The sequence below is a fragment of the Cataglyphis hispanica genome, chromosome 2 (genome assembly GCF_021464435.1).
Source record: "Cataglyphis hispanica isolate Lineage 1 chromosome 2, ULB_Chis1_1.0, whole genome shotgun sequence".
Lineage (NCBI taxonomy): Eukaryota > Metazoa > Arthropoda > Insecta > Hymenoptera > Formicidae > Cataglyphis > Cataglyphis hispanica.
The window spans coordinates 3,788,671-3,805,951 of record NC_065955.1 but is presented as its reverse complement, the minus strand read 5'-3'; the positions used below and the strand labels follow the sequence as shown (position 1 = coordinate 3,805,951).

At 30.6% G+C, this 17,281-nt stretch overlaps 2 protein-coding genes across 3 annotated transcripts; both read right to left on the bottom strand.

Moving 5' to 3' along the window:
* Nucleotides 1-16: 16 nt before the first annotated feature.
* On the bottom strand, nt 17-9,304 carry LOC126859007 (uncharacterized). Its single transcript, XM_050609846.1, has 14 exons — nt 8,739-9,304; nt 6,076-7,885; nt 5,167-5,814; nt 4,906-5,025; nt 4,531-4,659; nt 4,224-4,425; nt 4,025-4,122; nt 3,736-3,904; nt 2,990-3,650; nt 2,840-2,897; nt 2,357-2,715; nt 1,463-2,229; nt 926-1,255; nt 17-844 (listed from the first exon to the last, which is right to left on the bottom strand). The coding sequence occupies exons 2-14, from the start codon at nt 7,845-7,847 to the stop codon at nt 689-691; spliced, it is 5,469 nt and encodes a 1,822-aa protein (XP_050465803.1). The 5' UTR covers nt 7,848-7,885; nt 8,739-9,304; the 3' UTR covers nt 17-688.
* Nucleotides 9,305-10,581: 1,277 nt separating this feature from the next.
* LOC126859008 (uncharacterized) lies at nt 10,582-17,157 on the bottom strand. 2 transcript variants are annotated; one of them, XM_050609848.1, is made up of 5 exons: nt 16,863-16,973; nt 13,775-16,706; nt 12,620-13,263; nt 12,264-12,391; nt 10,582-12,154 (listed from the first exon to the last, which is right to left on the bottom strand). In XM_050609848.1, the coding sequence occupies exons 2-5, from the start codon at nt 16,683-16,685 to the stop codon at nt 11,221-11,223; spliced, it is 4,617 nt and encodes a 1,538-aa protein (XP_050465805.1). In that variant the 5' UTR covers nt 16,686-16,706; nt 16,863-16,973; the 3' UTR covers nt 10,582-11,220. The 2 variants fall into 2 exon arrangements, with proteins under 2 accessions (XP_050465805.1, XP_050465804.1); XM_050609847.1 differs by having other exon boundaries at nt 10,584-12,154; nt 16,922-17,157.
* Between the last annotated feature and the right edge of the window lie 124 nt (nt 17,158-17,281).

Below are 17,281 nucleotides of genomic sequence, written 5' to 3'. Positions count from 1 at the left end.
TATCGTTACCAGAGTATTAACCATATGTTAAGCAGTTCTTTTTATTTAATTTTTTACATTGCTTCCATTTAAAAAATTTGCATCACAGAATCAATTTTTGTACCATGTAGACAGACTGTTGATGATTTAAAGTTGAATTTGTAAATGCAAGATATTTTTCTTCCATTTTGTGTTCAACTTTTGTAAATTTTATGCAAGTCAGGAAGCATATAACAGCAACTCAGTATGTATATGAAGCAGTTAAAAATTATATTATTTACAAGAAATTATTTTGTGACATTATACAAATAAATATTTACTAAGTATATCAACTTTATAATAAATTGTACCCGAAAGGTAGGTAAAATGGTATTTTATACAAATATCAGAGTACATATTTTACACTTGTATTGGCATATAAGTTACAATATTTATAAAAGGTATAACATGTGTGCAAGAGAGTTAGCATGTATAAATGAATATATGTTAATTTTATACATAACATGTATGGAAAAAATTAAAAATTTGCTAATTTATTAACTGCTAAATCATGAAAAAATTTTTATCACGCATATACACACAAATTTGCCTATTTTACAATAGTACAATTACAAATGTATCTACATACATATCTAAATATATTTCACGATAGTCGAAGTAGAAGAACTTGCGTGCAATAAATAACAATTTTATTTTATAAATTACGCAACTAATCTTCATCTGTACCTTTCTGATACACTGCCCCAAATTTGCTCATATACTTACGTACAAAGTCTTTTGCTTTATGTATAACGTTTTCATTACATTGTAATTCATCAACGCTTTTACAATGCTTTAATTCCTTTGCAAGTACAAAATGTGTTAACTGTAACAGAATGTATAATGATGAACAATCTCATAAATCGTAAATTAAATTTATTATGATAATAAAAATTCAACATCATACCTTTCTAGCTAGATGTTTAAAATCTTCAGTATTAGTAATTCTACCTTGTTTACATTCAGTTTTCCTATATGGATTTAAGAAGTGAACCATCACATTGGCCATACTTGTTCTGAATGCCTCCTTGATTTTTCTTTCAGACTTCATAGGATACATTTCTGTTGATTGCAACTTGCTGAATCCATGTCGCGAATGAGATTTCGATTTACTACTTCGTCTATGTTTCTTTAGCTTCTCAACATCTTTTAGTTTTGCTCTTTCTTTCTGCCGTCGTAATTTCTCTTTTATTTCTTTATATGCTTTATGATCAACACGATCTTCTTCTCTACGTGGCTATAATATATGTAGATTAATTAAAATTACAAAACTCTTGAAAGTTTTAGGTTTATATTATAATTGACAAGTTTAATGTATTATAACATACAAGGTGGAACAAATTCTTTCATTTAAATTTTAACTCCTTTTATAATTAAAAAAAAAATTAATTTTGATTTTTTTCAGATATCAACATTAAATAAATATAAAAAATATAATACTTACACTAATAATTCTTTCTTGGACCAAACCATCTCTCCTCTTTTTACACTCCGGCAGCGGTAGTGAACTTCCGATCAATTGACCACCTAATTTTTTAGATACATTTGGCCGAGGTAAAAGGCTTTCTGTTAGAGAATTACTTGCCTCCATATCATCATTTCTTTGATCCTCATTATGATCATCATCGATATCTTCGTCATCCTCATTTGATGAACTAGATTCTTCGCTAGATTCTGACGTAGACGATGAGTCTGGTTGTACTCCGATATGATCAGGTGGTGGAGGCAGCCACTGCGATATTCTTTCCTTTATATGGTAATAGTACGTTCTACCTCTGCTATCTGTCGCACTTTTCCATTTTGGTGGTAAATCTATCGGTGAAATTTCAGGTTGTGCCGATCGATTCGTGGTAATGCTTTCCGCGGATGTATGATTAGAAAATTGTTCATCGGGTTTTTCGTGATTATAAAGAGGCGTTTGAATTGATATTGGAGGAGTTCCACCATGAACAGACACTAAACTATTTGGAAGAGATAGTTGTCCTTCGGAATACGGTTGCGGATGCGATATTAAAGAATAGGAAGATGTTGTTTGATTGAACACAGAAGTTTGACTTAATGAATAAGCTACTGGAGGAATGCCAGTCGTAATTCCTGATGATATATCGGTAGTCATTGTTGATGATAATACATGAGGACTCTGGCCTATTATACCAGACTGAGCATTTCCTACATATACAGGAGTACACTGTTGTGTCACTTCTCCCCCATCTGTAAAAAAATTTTCACATTTTCTCTATTAAATATTTAAGAAAATATATAAATGCTTGTATTTTTTATTACAAAAATTTAAAAAAAAATAAATGTTTTTTATACAGAATACAATAATGAATATGACCTTGAGTGGGATAATGCTGCCATTGGCCTAATGTCGGATTATAAAAAACAGGATAACCAGTTTGAGGATCAACCATGGCAGTAGTATGGGGATCTATACCCAATGCTAAACATCTATTCTCATGCTCTTGCCATGATTCTTGCTGTTGACGACGTTGTCGTTCCTCTTCTTCTTTTGCGACTTTCAATGCAAATAATTGTCTACGCTCGTACTTTGTCATTCGTGGTATAGGAACTAGACTACGTTCTTCTATTCTTTTATCTTTTGTTCTACTATGCTCAACTTCTGGAGATTCTCGTCCTCGTCTTCTGTCACTACGTTTGTCAATTTCACTTCGATTGTATCTATCAGATCTATGCCTAAGAGTTTATAAAATTAGTTAATAATATTTTTTGAATTTAATTTATTATAATATAAACATGATTGAGCATTACAAAGAAATGTGCATAAGTGCAACAATAAATTAAATATACAAATACGTACCTATCGTACGACGTGCTTCTCTTTTCTTCTTTCTCCAATTCCTCTCTATATCCTCGATCTACAACAAAAATCAAAGTAATGTTAAATATATTAATAACTCTTATTATTTTTTGTTTTGTATTTTTCTATTAATATATTATAGAAAATAACCTGCTTCTCTTTCATGTTCTTTCATTTGTTCAATCCTTTCTTTTTTCGGTATTCTGAAAACTTCTTTTAGATTTGACCATTCAGCAAGAAGACTACAAGCCAAATCGGGTATAAGATTCTGATCTGTAATTTCTGATTTAACTTCGTTAACTGCCAAACAATTTTCGATATTATTATTACGTTTATCTGGAATGTCATTCAGACGTTCATCAGGATTTTTCTTTTCATTGCTATCGGAATTACTATTCAATTCCTCACAAGCCATCTTTGATTTAACCTGATCGTCTTCTGGTGAATCAGCATTTGGAGAAAGATATAATCTTTTTGCCCATCTTTCGACTACACCATATATTTTACTATCCATTAACATTGTCTTGTTTGGTATTGGCAGTGTATTTAGAGTTCTCAGCACTTCTAAGCGAAATTGTTGAGCTTCTTCTGATTCATTTGCAGCAATATCCATAACATAACTCCAAATCAAACGTAATCCATGATAATCCAAAAATAATCTTCGGCAAGGTTGTTCGCCGCTTTGTATGAGACGTAACAAGCGTGTTCTATGTTTTAATTCTCTACTACGAACCATTAATCTGCTTAATGTTAATGTGTGCGCACGATTTTTCAAACCACCTGAACACAACTTGTCCATTTCTTCCTCCAACTAAAATAAAATAAAAAAAAGGAAAAAGTGAAAAAATTACACTTAGCCATGTATAATACTCATAATTATTAATTGCAATACTTACATCTTCATCTTCCATATAATCAACAGGTTTCTTTTCTTCTTTCTTCTTCTTTGTATCTCTCTCGCGTTTCTCTTCAATCTTTTCTATCTTCTCCTTCTCTTCTTCGGGTGTATCGCCTATCCAGCCTCGACAATTTGGTGCTTCACAATAACATTTTTGAGCTTCCTTGCTAATATTTAAATATATAATAAAAAAACGTAAGTAAAAAGAAATATAAATTTATATAATTCATTCAGTAGAAAGTTACTTTATAATTATTAATATAAAATTATATCATAAAAAAACATACCCATAACGTTGAAAATGATAATCGAATGTAATTTCTTCACCAGCAGCTATAAATTTTTTATTAAAAAAGCCTATCCGTAATTCACCATTTACTGTCCACTAAAAAATTTATTCATCAATAGTATTTTAAGATATCATAAATTTAAATATCTACAAAAAATTACTTTTATTAGCTTGTAAAAGATAAAACACAACTTTACTTTTTGCGTTTCTGCGTTTGGATCACAACTGTGATTAATAAACCGGGATACGTTTCCTTTCATAGTAGCATCTATAATCTGATCGGATTTCAATGCCATAAAATAATAATGTCTATTTTTATCTTTAGAATAATCCTTTGCGCGACGTTTAAAATCTTTTGGATCCACAACCTCACCAACATATTCCATTATGAATTCGCCCCTGTAATTGTAAACACAATATGAACATTTTTTATTTTTTCATTCTCATCCTGTTTTATTTGAGAATATATATTCATATATTTTATTAATTCAAAATTTTACTTACGCCATTATATCGGCAACGGCACGTAAACCAAAACCCTTCTTCTCCGTTCGAAATACTTCACATTTGGCATATTCACAATTTTGAAATCTTTTATTCGTACATCTATCACCTACTACACATCTAGTTCCACTGTGAAATAAATTCGAAAACAACATTACTATCTACATCTATACAGTTTACTTCTATTACTGTTAATATATATATAATTGATTTATATATAATATATTTAATTATATTATATTCCTCTAAAGAAAAATATTACTTTATTTATTACTACTTTATTATTTTAACATCGTTATCTCTTTTTTTCTCTTGTCTTATACAATGTATAGATATAAAACTGAATTCTTATTATTTTTAAAATAAAATATTTACCATTCTATCATGAGAAGTCTATTAAGGCAATCTTCTCCACAACCAAGTTCTCCCCTGTCAATTTCTTCTTCAGTTAAAAAACAATCACACACCATTCTTTTAGTTTCCTTGTTTGTATATCTAGTAACAAATATTATAAATACTTAATATTTTATACACAATTGTATACTATGTGAGTATTATTAGAAACAATGTTTTTATATATTTAGCAAAGAACATAATATTAATGTTTTGTATAGAGTTCTTAGCTCTTCTATATACCTTTCAGTAAGATACAAATTTTCACGTAAATGTTCAAACTGACTTAATCTTTCTTCCATTTCTCTATCCTCTGTTTCGATAACCATTGGCAACAAAATTTTAGCTCCTATAGTTTTTGGAATTTGTGGTACTGTTAAAGTGGTAGAAACATTATTGGATGTCATTGATGCATCTTTAACTTGCTCTGTTTCTGCACAAGGTTTTACATTTTTGCTAATGATATTGTGTTTCGATTCTGATGATGTCGATTCCCCTGTGTTTATTAGAGCACAACGTCCTGATTCAGATGGAAGTGCAACAGATGATCCAAATATTGATGTAGGAGCAATGATGGATCCAAAGCCTGCACATGATCCACCCATTTCAAGTTCACTTGATCTTCGCCAACGAGATTTTACTTTAACCGGCTTTGAAGAGTCAGAATCATATCCTGTGGTATTATAACTAGCACTTAAAGGTGCTGAAATATCAACCGACATTGATATCTTACTAGAATTATTTTCCTTATCACATTGCGTCTCAGAATTATCTATTTTTACTTCCTGAGTAGAAGGATTTATATTATTAACTACTTTATCTTTTTCTTGCTGAAGAGTTACTTTTGAGATATCTATGTTAGGTTTTGTAACTAAACCGCGTCCACGAGATCTAAAAAAAATTAATTGATCTTTTCACACATGAAAACTTTCTTAACATAATTAGAAAATTATTTTAGAGAATATTCATCTTCAAAAAAATCGTAATTTTAATAAAAAAAAAAAAAATATTTATATTCACCAATATATAAAAAATAATTATATAAGAAATATAGATTAATTATTACATTAAGATATTTATTACATTAAAAACAATAAAAAAACTATTTATTATAATTTTAATATTTTAAAATCAAATTATTTGATATCATACCTTTGTTTCATTAATCCAATAGATCGAATTCTACTACTTCTTCTTACGCCTGAACTGTTTGAACCACTTTCAGAACCTGTTGTATCAGTGCTTCCACTACGACCTCTGAATTCAATTTTTTTGTCAATATCACTTGTGTTGCCAGTTGTATTTTTTACATCAAGCTCACGTCCTTTGCAATTGGTAAGTGACAGTAATGTATCGTTACTGTTTTCACTGCTACTACATAACTTAATATCTTCACAATCAACTTTGCTATTGTCTCCTTCACTATCTTGATATTCATCTATAGTTGTTAAATGTTCAGAATTCTTTTGCTGACTCATATTCTTCTTATCTTGTGTATTTTTTGACTTTAATAAAACTCGATCTGTATATTGAAGTTTATCATCGCAAGAATTGGTTTTTAATATATTTTGTTCTTGATTTTTAATAATATTATTAGGTTCCATAGTTTTCGAAAATATTTCTGTTATATGAGAAGTAACAGAATTATTTGGACGATGTAATTGCTCCATTTTATCTAATATTGATGAACTGCTTTCATCATCAATATTTATAGGAGACAATTTTTCCACATTTAAAGAAGTTTGTACTGGAGAGTCAATACTTTCCACACTAGAGAGATCATTCACCAATTTCTGTATTTCCTTTGAGCATTCATTTATCTGCATATTTGCCAACTCATTATCTATTTTACTAAATGTATCTTCTTTTTCTAAATCTGCATGCATACTTTTTGCTTTCAAGTTTTTGCTTTCCTGTTTGCAATCAACTTCCTCATTTGAAATGCCAGAATTCTCTTTGATAGAACACATACGAACTTTATCAGATATTGATTCTGAAATTTCCTTTCTTATTTTATCATAAATAGTTTTATCATTCTTTTGTTTTTTACCACGATCTTTTAATACAATTTTCTTTTTGTTAATATAAGATCTATCCATATTGGAATTTATAATATTAAAATTTTCACCACTCGAAGTTATTGATTCATCTGTATGAACAGCTGATATGGAATTTTCCAATTCATTACTATGTACACTATTAAAATTTTCTTGAATAATATATTCATTGTTCGAAATATTTTCTGTATTAGATGTGATCACCATGGATTCATCTTCATTTTGTATCACAGTAAATTCCACAAAATTCTTGTCCTCTAAGTTAGGTTCGTTAACAAGTAATACTTGTTCAACCACAACATTATCCGGTGCCAAAGTGTAACTATTGTTCGCAACATCTTCTTCCATTTCCATTTCTTCACAAATTATTGTTTCTTCTATGACCCCTTCTGACCACATTTCTACTTCAGTTGGTATCGATGTAGATGTAGGCAATGACTCATTGCTTGGATTTGGATTACCGACAACGACCTGCCGTACATCTTCTGGACTAAGTTTCTCTGATTCATTAATTATATTATCTATATAATCTTGACTATCACTTTCACCCGCGTCCCGTTTGTATTGAGAAACATTGAATACAATATCTTCTTTATTTACAACTAGATTGTTACTAGAGATATTTTTATGTTTACTATGCTTCTTTTGAGAATTTTGATTCTTCTTTGATATAACTCTGCTATGATCTTCATTAGTAGACTTGGAATTTTCAAAACTGTTTGAGCAAGATGTTCCCAAAATGTTTCCATTTATTTTATTTTCTTCCAACTGTTTTTTAGCTATTTGTCTGCTAGATTTACGGACAGGTACATATTTATGAGATGATTTTTCAGATGCTTTCACTTCGGTTTTACGTCTACGTGCCATTTTGATTCCATATATAGCTATATTTATGCAGCCTCAGTCTGAAATAATTAAGATTAGCACAAAATTTATTGTAAATTCAATCTTTATTCAAATCAAATATATCATCAATATATAGGTTATCATGTATATCTTTCTCTAATAATATTTTTCCTTTATAATATTATTATAATAATAATTGTTTATATTTATAGACAAAACAATTTTGCAATATTGATAATTTTGAATGACTATTGAAAAAAAGAGAGAAAGAGTAACCATAAAATGTTTAGTTCTAGAAAATACCAAATATATTCTTTTTTTTTTCATAAACTAAATATATTGATAATTTAAATATTGGGCTATCATATTTTCTTGAATTAAAAACACAACAAAAGAATTGTTGTATATATATATATAGTAAAAAAAGCTGATTTTAATACAATAATTGGTTAAATAAAATATACTTTGGTTAAATAAAATATGCTTTATTTAAATAAAAGTAATGCTTTAAACAATTATATAAACACAATTGTAAACAAAAAACATTAAAGGAATAGATAGATATATTAGTCTCAAGGTCAGTATTCTTAAAGACAGTTTGTTCTGCATTTAAAAAGCTAAATATACACACAACTAAAATGTTTCTAATGTATGTCCGCTCTTTAAAATCTATTGCTTTCTCTGCAACATCTGTGAAGATTAAAAAATTGTATACATAAGCGATAATATATGACGTGCGCGCACATTATAAGAATTCCTGAGAATTATCCGACTGTTTGAGTCAATCATATTGTATTATAATGCGAATATCCTGTCATTAATGGTCATTTTTCCAAAGATAACAAACATTGTATCTCTCTGCAATTGTTTGTCTGCTTCGAGCAAACAATAATAATCGCATTTTACACTCACCGTATACTTCTAAAATCACGTCCGGCAATTGCAACACAAAATTCATTTCTCAGGCTACTCAATATCTGTATCCAAATAAATGCCGTCTCGTAGTTTTCCAATTTACCGACATAATAACTGAAGTACGGGATAGTAACGAACCCGCTAAAAAAGGGATTGCTGGGATGGCTCCGTATGAGTGGGTCCAGCGAGTCTACGAATTTGTCATCAAATTTGACGTCTCGACGATTGGAACGTCGCTGTACATTGGATAGCTCTTTCTCCTCGATACGGATCTCCCTCGCCGTAGTCTGTGAATTGAATTGCTTGGCGTTCGTCACCGTTTGGCACTAAACAAACTCGTGATAATCTCGTGGCTGATGCGTTCTATCCTCTGTCTTCGGCGATCTTTATTCGGCGAGCGTATCAAGCGCGACGAGAGGAGTGACTATTGCGTTAAAAAGCCCAAAGAACTCCGTGAATAAAAACGTATACCATCACGATATATAACACTCTCGTGTACACTATCGTCACTGAGTGTATCGCTTCGGTCTCCTGTCTCCAGTATAATTCGCTGTTGCGAATGAAACCAGCGCTATCGACGATGTGTAGTGGAAATAGCGCAAACCATAGGATAAGAAAATAATAAGAAGGAGTATATAGATGCTATTTTAGATAATGAAAAGTCCACCAATTGAAGAACGAAACAAGAAGTCTGATTGGCTATGCGCCATATTGTTACTACCTTTAATATATATAAACATATATATCTGCATTTTATTAATATTATTTTATCAATAATAGAATTATTTTTATTAATTTATTATTTTTTCATACTGTAGAAAGAAAAAGAGAGATTAGATTAGGAACGATGGCACGTACAGATTGGTGGAAAGTTTGCAGCAGGCAATTCTGCCGGTTGGCAACCCTTTTTATATGATCGATATATATATATTTCGAGAATTGCAATATCATCTCGAACCGCGGTCAATCGGAAAACGCGCTGCGACAGCGATTCAAATCGCTCCGTGTTTTTCGCAATCGTTATCATTTAAGAGTGAATCGTGTGTGAAAAATCATTTCTCGCAAAGTGTTAGACATTCGTCATAACGAATTAAATGCATACAATTGCCTTATTGGTATAGGATGGTGCATTGCGATTCGGTATCGACGTGTGTGCCCATTTCCGGGTTCTTTTCCCGCCATTTATCGTCTCACTGAAGTGCAATAAAAATGCAGTTGATGCGCGATCATCGATATGTATGTATAAATCATTTTATAATTAATTCTCTGTTGATATTATTAGCATTTGCATTATTATTATTATTAAAAATATTTTTAAATTGCCGTTCGAATTTTCACAATTTTACGTATTTGATGTGTGTTTCAAAAATGCAACGTGAATCTTTATATATATATATATATATATATATATATATATATATATATATATATCTTTTATATATATCTAAAATTCTTTTTTCTTCATCTCTTTCATATGTATCTAAAATTCTAAATTAATCAAGAGTAAAAGAAAAATGCATAAAAGATAAAATTTTTTAAATCATGTCAAAAAATATATTTTGAAATTTTTTTTTTATTTTATACTGATACTTTTCAGTATGTGTGTGTATTGTATGATAAGCTACTATCTGTTCATTTATATATATATATATATGTGTGTGTGTGTGTGTGTGTATTATGCACACGCGCACAAAATATTTATTATGTAAAAAATACAAAATAGAAAATATACATGTTATGGAAATATATATATTATGGAAAGACTATATATTTTTCTGTTTCTTAAAAATATATATTATATTTTATAGTTTCTCTCTATTTTACAAATTGCAGTTTTCTATAAATCATTAACATTTAAAATTGCTCTCAGTCGTAAATTTTACATATTTCTTGTAATATACAAAATATTTCAATATGCAGAAAATTTCATGCTTTAAATTATTAAAAAAATATATCTTGTCAATTTCAACATAGTTATCATAATTCACGATTTTCAATTTTATATACAATTAGAACAGATAAAACCAATAAGTATCTCATTTCTATATATAATTACTTCATAATTAAAATAATATACAATAAAAAAGTCAACTTTTTATGAAGAAATTATAAAGATATAAAAAAATTATATTGGCTATAATTAAATATAACATTTTATATTGTTACATTTTTAATGCATCAGACATTCAAAAATTCCATTTATTTGACATCTTATTAGTCTTTTAAGTTGTTTGAAAATGTAAAATTCTCTTATTTTGAGCTATATTTGTAACAAAAGTGTGAACACTCTATTCATTAGTCACATACACAACTGTTGTGTTGTATTTGTTCAAGATAAAAATGATTTACGTATTAATATTTGAAAATATGGTCCCTATTTTAAAATTAATCTCCCATAAAAAAATCCCATCAAATATAATAATGTATATCTCTAAAAATAAGTAACTAATAAAATTATATGTATAAAGCACTTTATATGTCAGGGATTTTGTTGCTTATCAGATTTAGTTTTTATAAGTGACACATTAGGTACAGATAAATTATCACTTGGATCTTGGATGCTTTCAGATGTATTTGTAGTAGTAGATCTCTCACTATTGGAATTTGAGTTTTGAAGTTTAGGCGTAGAAGTTCTTCCTTTTAAAAGCACAGCTTGCTCAGTGCTTTTACTAGCTTCTTTAATCGATATCGATGACACATCACTGATATCAGGAAGACCACTTGGATCATGTTGTTTCTTAGTAGGAGAAATCATTCTTCTAGCTGTATTTATTGGTGTAACATCTGAATTTGAAGATGAACTAAGAGCACTTGCTTCTCGAGTTTTCTTTAATGTCGTAACAGCCCAGCCCAAACCTAATTTCTTCAAAGCAGTTTCCATTTCTTCTGAAGATGAAACTTGTTTCAAAATATCTGATGACGGAGAACTGGTTATTTCGGAAATACCAGACAATCCAGAAAAACTATAGCTAGTGGACGTTGTTTTATTTTTACTATCTTTATGTAAATTATTAAAATCGGTACTTATAGAAGAACCGAGTTTATCTTTTGCTTGAGATATAGGTTCTTCAGTGGTTGTGTTACATTGTAATGTTTTATTACATTTTTCGAGCATATGCTCTCGATTGGCTTCAGTTTTTATTGCTGTATCATCAGCTGTACTTTTTATCTTTTCAGGAGATTTACAGATAGTTGTAGGTGATCTCTGTACAGAGAGCAGCGTTTCATCAGAACGTTTCACGCTGGATGTTGGTGATTTCTCTGAAGAATGTTGATTCTGTTGTACAGATAAAGGAGCAACATGCACTGATGGTTTAGATTTTGCCGGGCTCTTGATGCTTTTATTAACTGTATCTGTTGTATCAAATTCCACTATTGTTGACAATTCATGTCCTGATGATTCTAATTCTGACCTATGTTTGGATTAAAATTTAAGAAAAATGATTCATGAAATATAATTAATTTAAAACAAAAATATGATTAAGACATTTGTATTAGACAGAATTATTAGATTTATTTCACCTGTATGGTCCATTTAACAATGTAATAGGAGGTTTGGGTCTTGTACTTATTGATGTCACAATTCCATGATTACGCAATACTTTGGGAATACCAGCTAATATGGGAATGAAATCATTTTCTTTTGTTGCCTAAAAATATATTCACAGTGTAAAACAATATTAATACATCAAAATTGTTTATTTGTGAATAATATTAACTCATATTCTAATATGTTTTCAAATTCTTTAACATCCAATATGTATTAAATATATATACAATATATACACAATTATAACAAACTAAAAAAGTAAATAAATTTCTACATTTATATTTTTAATTATATATCATATACACAAATAAAAATGTGTCTCATTTACCTTTTGAGTAGAAGTAACTTCTTTTGAAATACTATTGTTCTTTTCATGTTCTAATGATGTGTTATTTTTAAAACTAATATTCTTAGAAGACGGCATTTTATGTTGCATAGAGATTTCATCAGCCTCTTTTGAGGCGATGCTTGTCTTGTCCATATTCTTACTTTGTTCCAAAATTTCCTTTGACAATTTCTCAATTACTTCTTCTTCGTGAAGAGAAGATGTACACGGAGGCCAAGAGTTACGATCTGACGTTTTTGTTGTTGATGTTGCTTGAGGTCTTTGCTGCATTTTAAATCGATTAAATTGTATATTAACTCTCTCATTGCTTATAATCTTTGGTTTAGCTTTGCTTTCTACTACTTCGGATTTCTCTATACATGCTTTAACTGTATCTATTGATTTACTTCTGGGAGTAGAAGTGACTGCTCGAATTCCCGTTTTACATGAAGGTTCATCTTTCGGAATTGCTTCGCTCCCTATAATTTTTTGTGATTCAAGAAGAGTTTTTGCAAGTTGGGCATGAATTGCTTCTATACTCTCAATCAGTCTCTGCACTGCTTGTGCATCTTCACGTACTGGTCTTGATGTAGGTAATTGCATTAAACTAGTTTCATCACTTGGACTAATTAGTGAAAGATCCATACCTGCAACATATATACACACACACATATATATATATATATATATATATATATATATACATATATATATATATACATACATACATACATACATACATACATACATACATACATACATACATACATACATACATACATACATACATACATACATACATATGTACGTACATACATATGTACGTACATACATACATACATACATACATACATACATACATACATACATACATACATACATACATACATATATACATACATACATATATATATATATATATATATATATATATATATATATATATATATATATTATTATTATTATTTGAAACTATGCCAAAACAATATTTTATTAATATATTCAATTTAATAATTCAATATGTTATACAATTAGATAGCAGCAGTTAATTTTTCAAAGTAATTAATTGTATTCACAACAGTATAAAAATGTCTTTTATTGCAGGTAATTAAAACTGAATTGCATGTTTAATAAAAGTAATTTGTTTAGTTACTTTACCTTTCTGTTCATTTCGTACTTTCTCAATGAGATCAGTTAAAGATGCTATTCTTTCTGTGCACAAATTCTGTAGATCTTCATATTTTTGTAATATTTCAGGACAATTCTTCAGCGCATAATCATGAATATCATCGAGTTTCGTATGTAACAGTTTACATTCGGGATTTTTGCATACACAGACATTGGGTGATACTGACGGTTGTTGTGTAGGAGTAACTAAGCGTTCCGATGGTGCCGATTTCCACTGACAAGCATCCGATGGATCTGTTAATATAGATTGATCGTTTTGCAACGAAATTATAGTACTATCATTGGTTTGTGAATCATTCGCACTGTATCTAAGCATTCTGCTGATTCTATTGCGATGTGGAATGTTCGACGGCATCATCATTGTACGCGGCGAAGGAGTTTCCGGTGTAGAGACTGGACTGATTTCTTGTCGTAATCTTCTGAATTCTTCGGGTCTTGAAGTATCTAACATCTCCAAGATTGGTGTAACATTAGTCAAAGCGTCAAACATCGATTTAGGTTTTACTGGTGGTGGACTTGCAAACGATGTCGATGTATCGGAAGTATCTTTTATTCGAATCCATCTTTTCATTTGTGTGCGAATCCGATACGGTTTATCTGAAGTTTGTTCTTTATTGTTCACCCCTGAAAATGTTTGCGAGCTTTCCGCACTGGCGTCTATCGATACTTTTGTTTCCTGCGATGGATCTGTGTCATCGGTGAATGCAGACTTACTCACATGTATATCGACTCTTCTACTAGCTGTATCTACCTGTGCATCTGAACATTTTGTCTTCTTTTGAGGACTAGTTAGACGAGTGCCTAACTGAGATCTCGAAAATCTCTTCATAGGTGATGTCGCTTTAGAACTGACGGACATTGAGCGAATCTTCTGATAAACTCGAGGCGATAGTCGCTTCGATATTCGTACGCTGCTTTTTCTTCTTTTAGGTGTTACAATCACTTCTTTTTTATCAATTTCAATGACCATCTCACTAATTTCAGAGCTTGTTGAATCATTACTGCTATCATCTGTCTCTGGCGTGATGATAGTAATTTTTGGTTCAATCGGATGAGGTATTTGTGCAGGTGTATCTCTACTGGAAAGTGGTATATCTGTTTCTTTTTGAGGCAATTCCACTTGTACACTTTTATTTTCTGCTGGACCAGTTTTGTCTAGTTCTGCCTGTACAGCAATTTCAATCATTTTTGCAGGCGATTTAATCGGTTTTCTCACCTTATGATATTTTCTTACGCATTCGTTGCTATTAGACATATTTATAACTTTAATTTCAGGTGACAAAGGTTTGGCAACTTTCGTTTTTACCTGCGTTTTATCTTCAAAAACCGGCTTTATACTGATATTAAATATATTATCTGGCAAACTTGCACCAAATTCTTGTAACAGTAATCTTTTTTGTCTTTCGACCTTTTTCAGCATATCTAATATTTGTTCTTCCCGCGACATTTCGCTATCTTTATCCAGTTGTGTATGACAAACATCTGTTTCCTCAATGAGATGAGATTCTTGCCATGTGGAATGCGGTACAGCATTATCTTTCTTTTGCATTGGTGGTAAAGTGATTATTCTTTCCGTGAGATGAGAATATTGAGACGGTGCACTACCTGTACCAAAAAGTTGTTTACCTGCGCGATTTAACTTCTTTTGATGTTCCTCTTGACATTTATTTCTTTGATGTAATCGTGTTTGCGTACTTTCTTCAGCAGATTGAATTTGACTAACTTTTAATCTACGCTCTTCTTGTGCAAGATGATCTAGATTCCGCATGAATGCCTGGAAATCTTTTTGTACTTTTTCTCGCAAAATCGCATCTTCACCACGACGCTGGGCACTTAATTTACGATTTTCGGATATATATGTTTTTACATTCTCTGCATCTTTTATCGCTTGTGCTGCTTCTATTGCATTTGGCTCATTTCCAATATCAATTCTTTCAACTATACCAGAAGGTCTGCTGTAGAGATTTCTTTGACGCATATTGTGATCATATAATTGCACTTTACTATCTATTGAAAATGTCTTTGGAGTTGTGTTACATGTGATTTGTTCTGTGACTTCAGAAAAATATGACGAATCGTCGCTAGTCGAATTGAAACTACTACTGCTGATATTACTTGCATTATCTGACATATTTTGTGTATAATCTTCTGGATTGTATCTTGCTACTTTTTCAGCCTCAGTTTGCGTAGTGCTTATAATTGGTACTGTTCTTCGTGGTTGATCATCACTTATATCATCGGCAATATATTCAATATGATCAACTTTGTCTTCTTTTTTTTTTGATGGTGATTTATGAGATTGTATGACAGATTGCTTTTGTAATCCCGAAGGACCTGGTTTCAGTGATGATGTTTTCTGTTCATTTGAATTAGATTTTTTCGCCCTTCTAGATGATTTTTTTAGAAGCACCTTTTTATTCTTTCTCTTTGGAGTTAACGTTTTGTGAACAATTTCTTCATTTGTATCTTCTTGGGAAGAATTTGTTTCTGTCTTGTTATGTTCTGCAGGTGATATTGATTTTGGAAGTTTAGCTATCATTGCAGCTCTTGCATTTTCTACTTCTCGCACTTTACGTAGTCTTTCTTGATAATCTGCTTCTGTGCTATCTTGTTGTTTTGCTTCTTTTATTCGTTCTATAGCATCCTTTCCTCTTTTTAAGGCTATAGCTCTATCTTTTCTTTCTTCTTCTTCTATTATTATGTTCACATCTGGTTGTAAAGCAGCAAGGGCATGAGCTTGACCAATATCTTCCAGATCTTCCTCATATTTTTGTTGTAAATCCATAATCTTTCTATCATGCATTTGCTCGAGTTCTGATCTCCTATCCTTTTCCAATCCTTTTTTTATCTTTTTAGTACGTTCCATAATTCGGTTTGACATTTCCTTTGACTGTTGCCGGACCTAATAATAATTCAATATGTAATTTTACAATTTTACATCATTTGACTAATATTTATACTGTCAAGCGCGCGATATAACTGACTACAACTATTACATAGAAAATCCGATTCAATTATATAAATTTCAATAAATTTGCAGCAAATTACAGACTCATACCTTATTTGCATTTTTGAACTGGAGTAAATTAATAAATTTCGATCAAACGTGTAGTATACCTGCTCCAGACGTAACCTCCGCCGACGATCACGTTCATTCCTCTTGATTTGATCTAGGTCCGATAGTACCATTCTTCCACGGCATATATTTACAGGATTCCCGCTCACGGTAACATGTATTGACATGTTTCATAAAAGCAGCGTTAAACCTATACGAGCTTTTATTAATGTTTAACTTTATATATAGTTCAACTCAAATTTAAAATGACAGGAATGGCAGGAACGGCCATTCTGGTTATTGACTTAGTGCCAGCAATTCAAAAACAACAAATATTCCTATTCAGGGCGTAATTTTTTATTTTGACACTATCTGGTTACCAGCGGCGTAACTGTTTCGCACAGAAATAACTATATTTATAG

What these genes read in the sequence shown, in the direction of transcription:
- LOC126859007 (XM_050609846.1), bottom strand. Translation starts at nt 7,847, where the DNA reads ATGGCACGTAGACGTAAAACCGAAGTGAAAGCATCTGAAAAATCATCT. An exon ending in ATTGGATTAATGAAACAAAG is followed by an intron (nt 5,815 to 6,075) that starts GTATGATATCAA and finishes AATTTTTTTTAG; the next exon opens with ATCTCGTGGACGCGGTTTAG. An exon ending in TTAAACATCTAGCTAGAAAG is followed by an intron (nt 845 to 925) that starts GTATGATGTTGA and finishes ATTCTGTTACAG; the next exon opens with TTAACACATTTTGTACTTGC.
- LOC126859008 (XM_050609847.1), bottom strand. Translation starts at nt 17,047, where the DNA reads ATGTCAATACATGTTACCGTGAGCGGGAATCCTGTAAATATATGCCGT. An exon ending in GGAGGTTACGTCTGGAGCAG is followed by an intron (nt 16,707 to 16,921) that starts GTATACTACACG and finishes AATTATTATTAG; the next exon opens with GTCCGGCAACAGTCAAAGGA. An exon ending in TTGTTAAATGGACCATACAG is followed by an intron (nt 12,155 to 12,263) that starts GTGAAATAAATC and finishes ATCCAAACATAG; the next exon opens with GTCAGAATTAGAATCATCAG.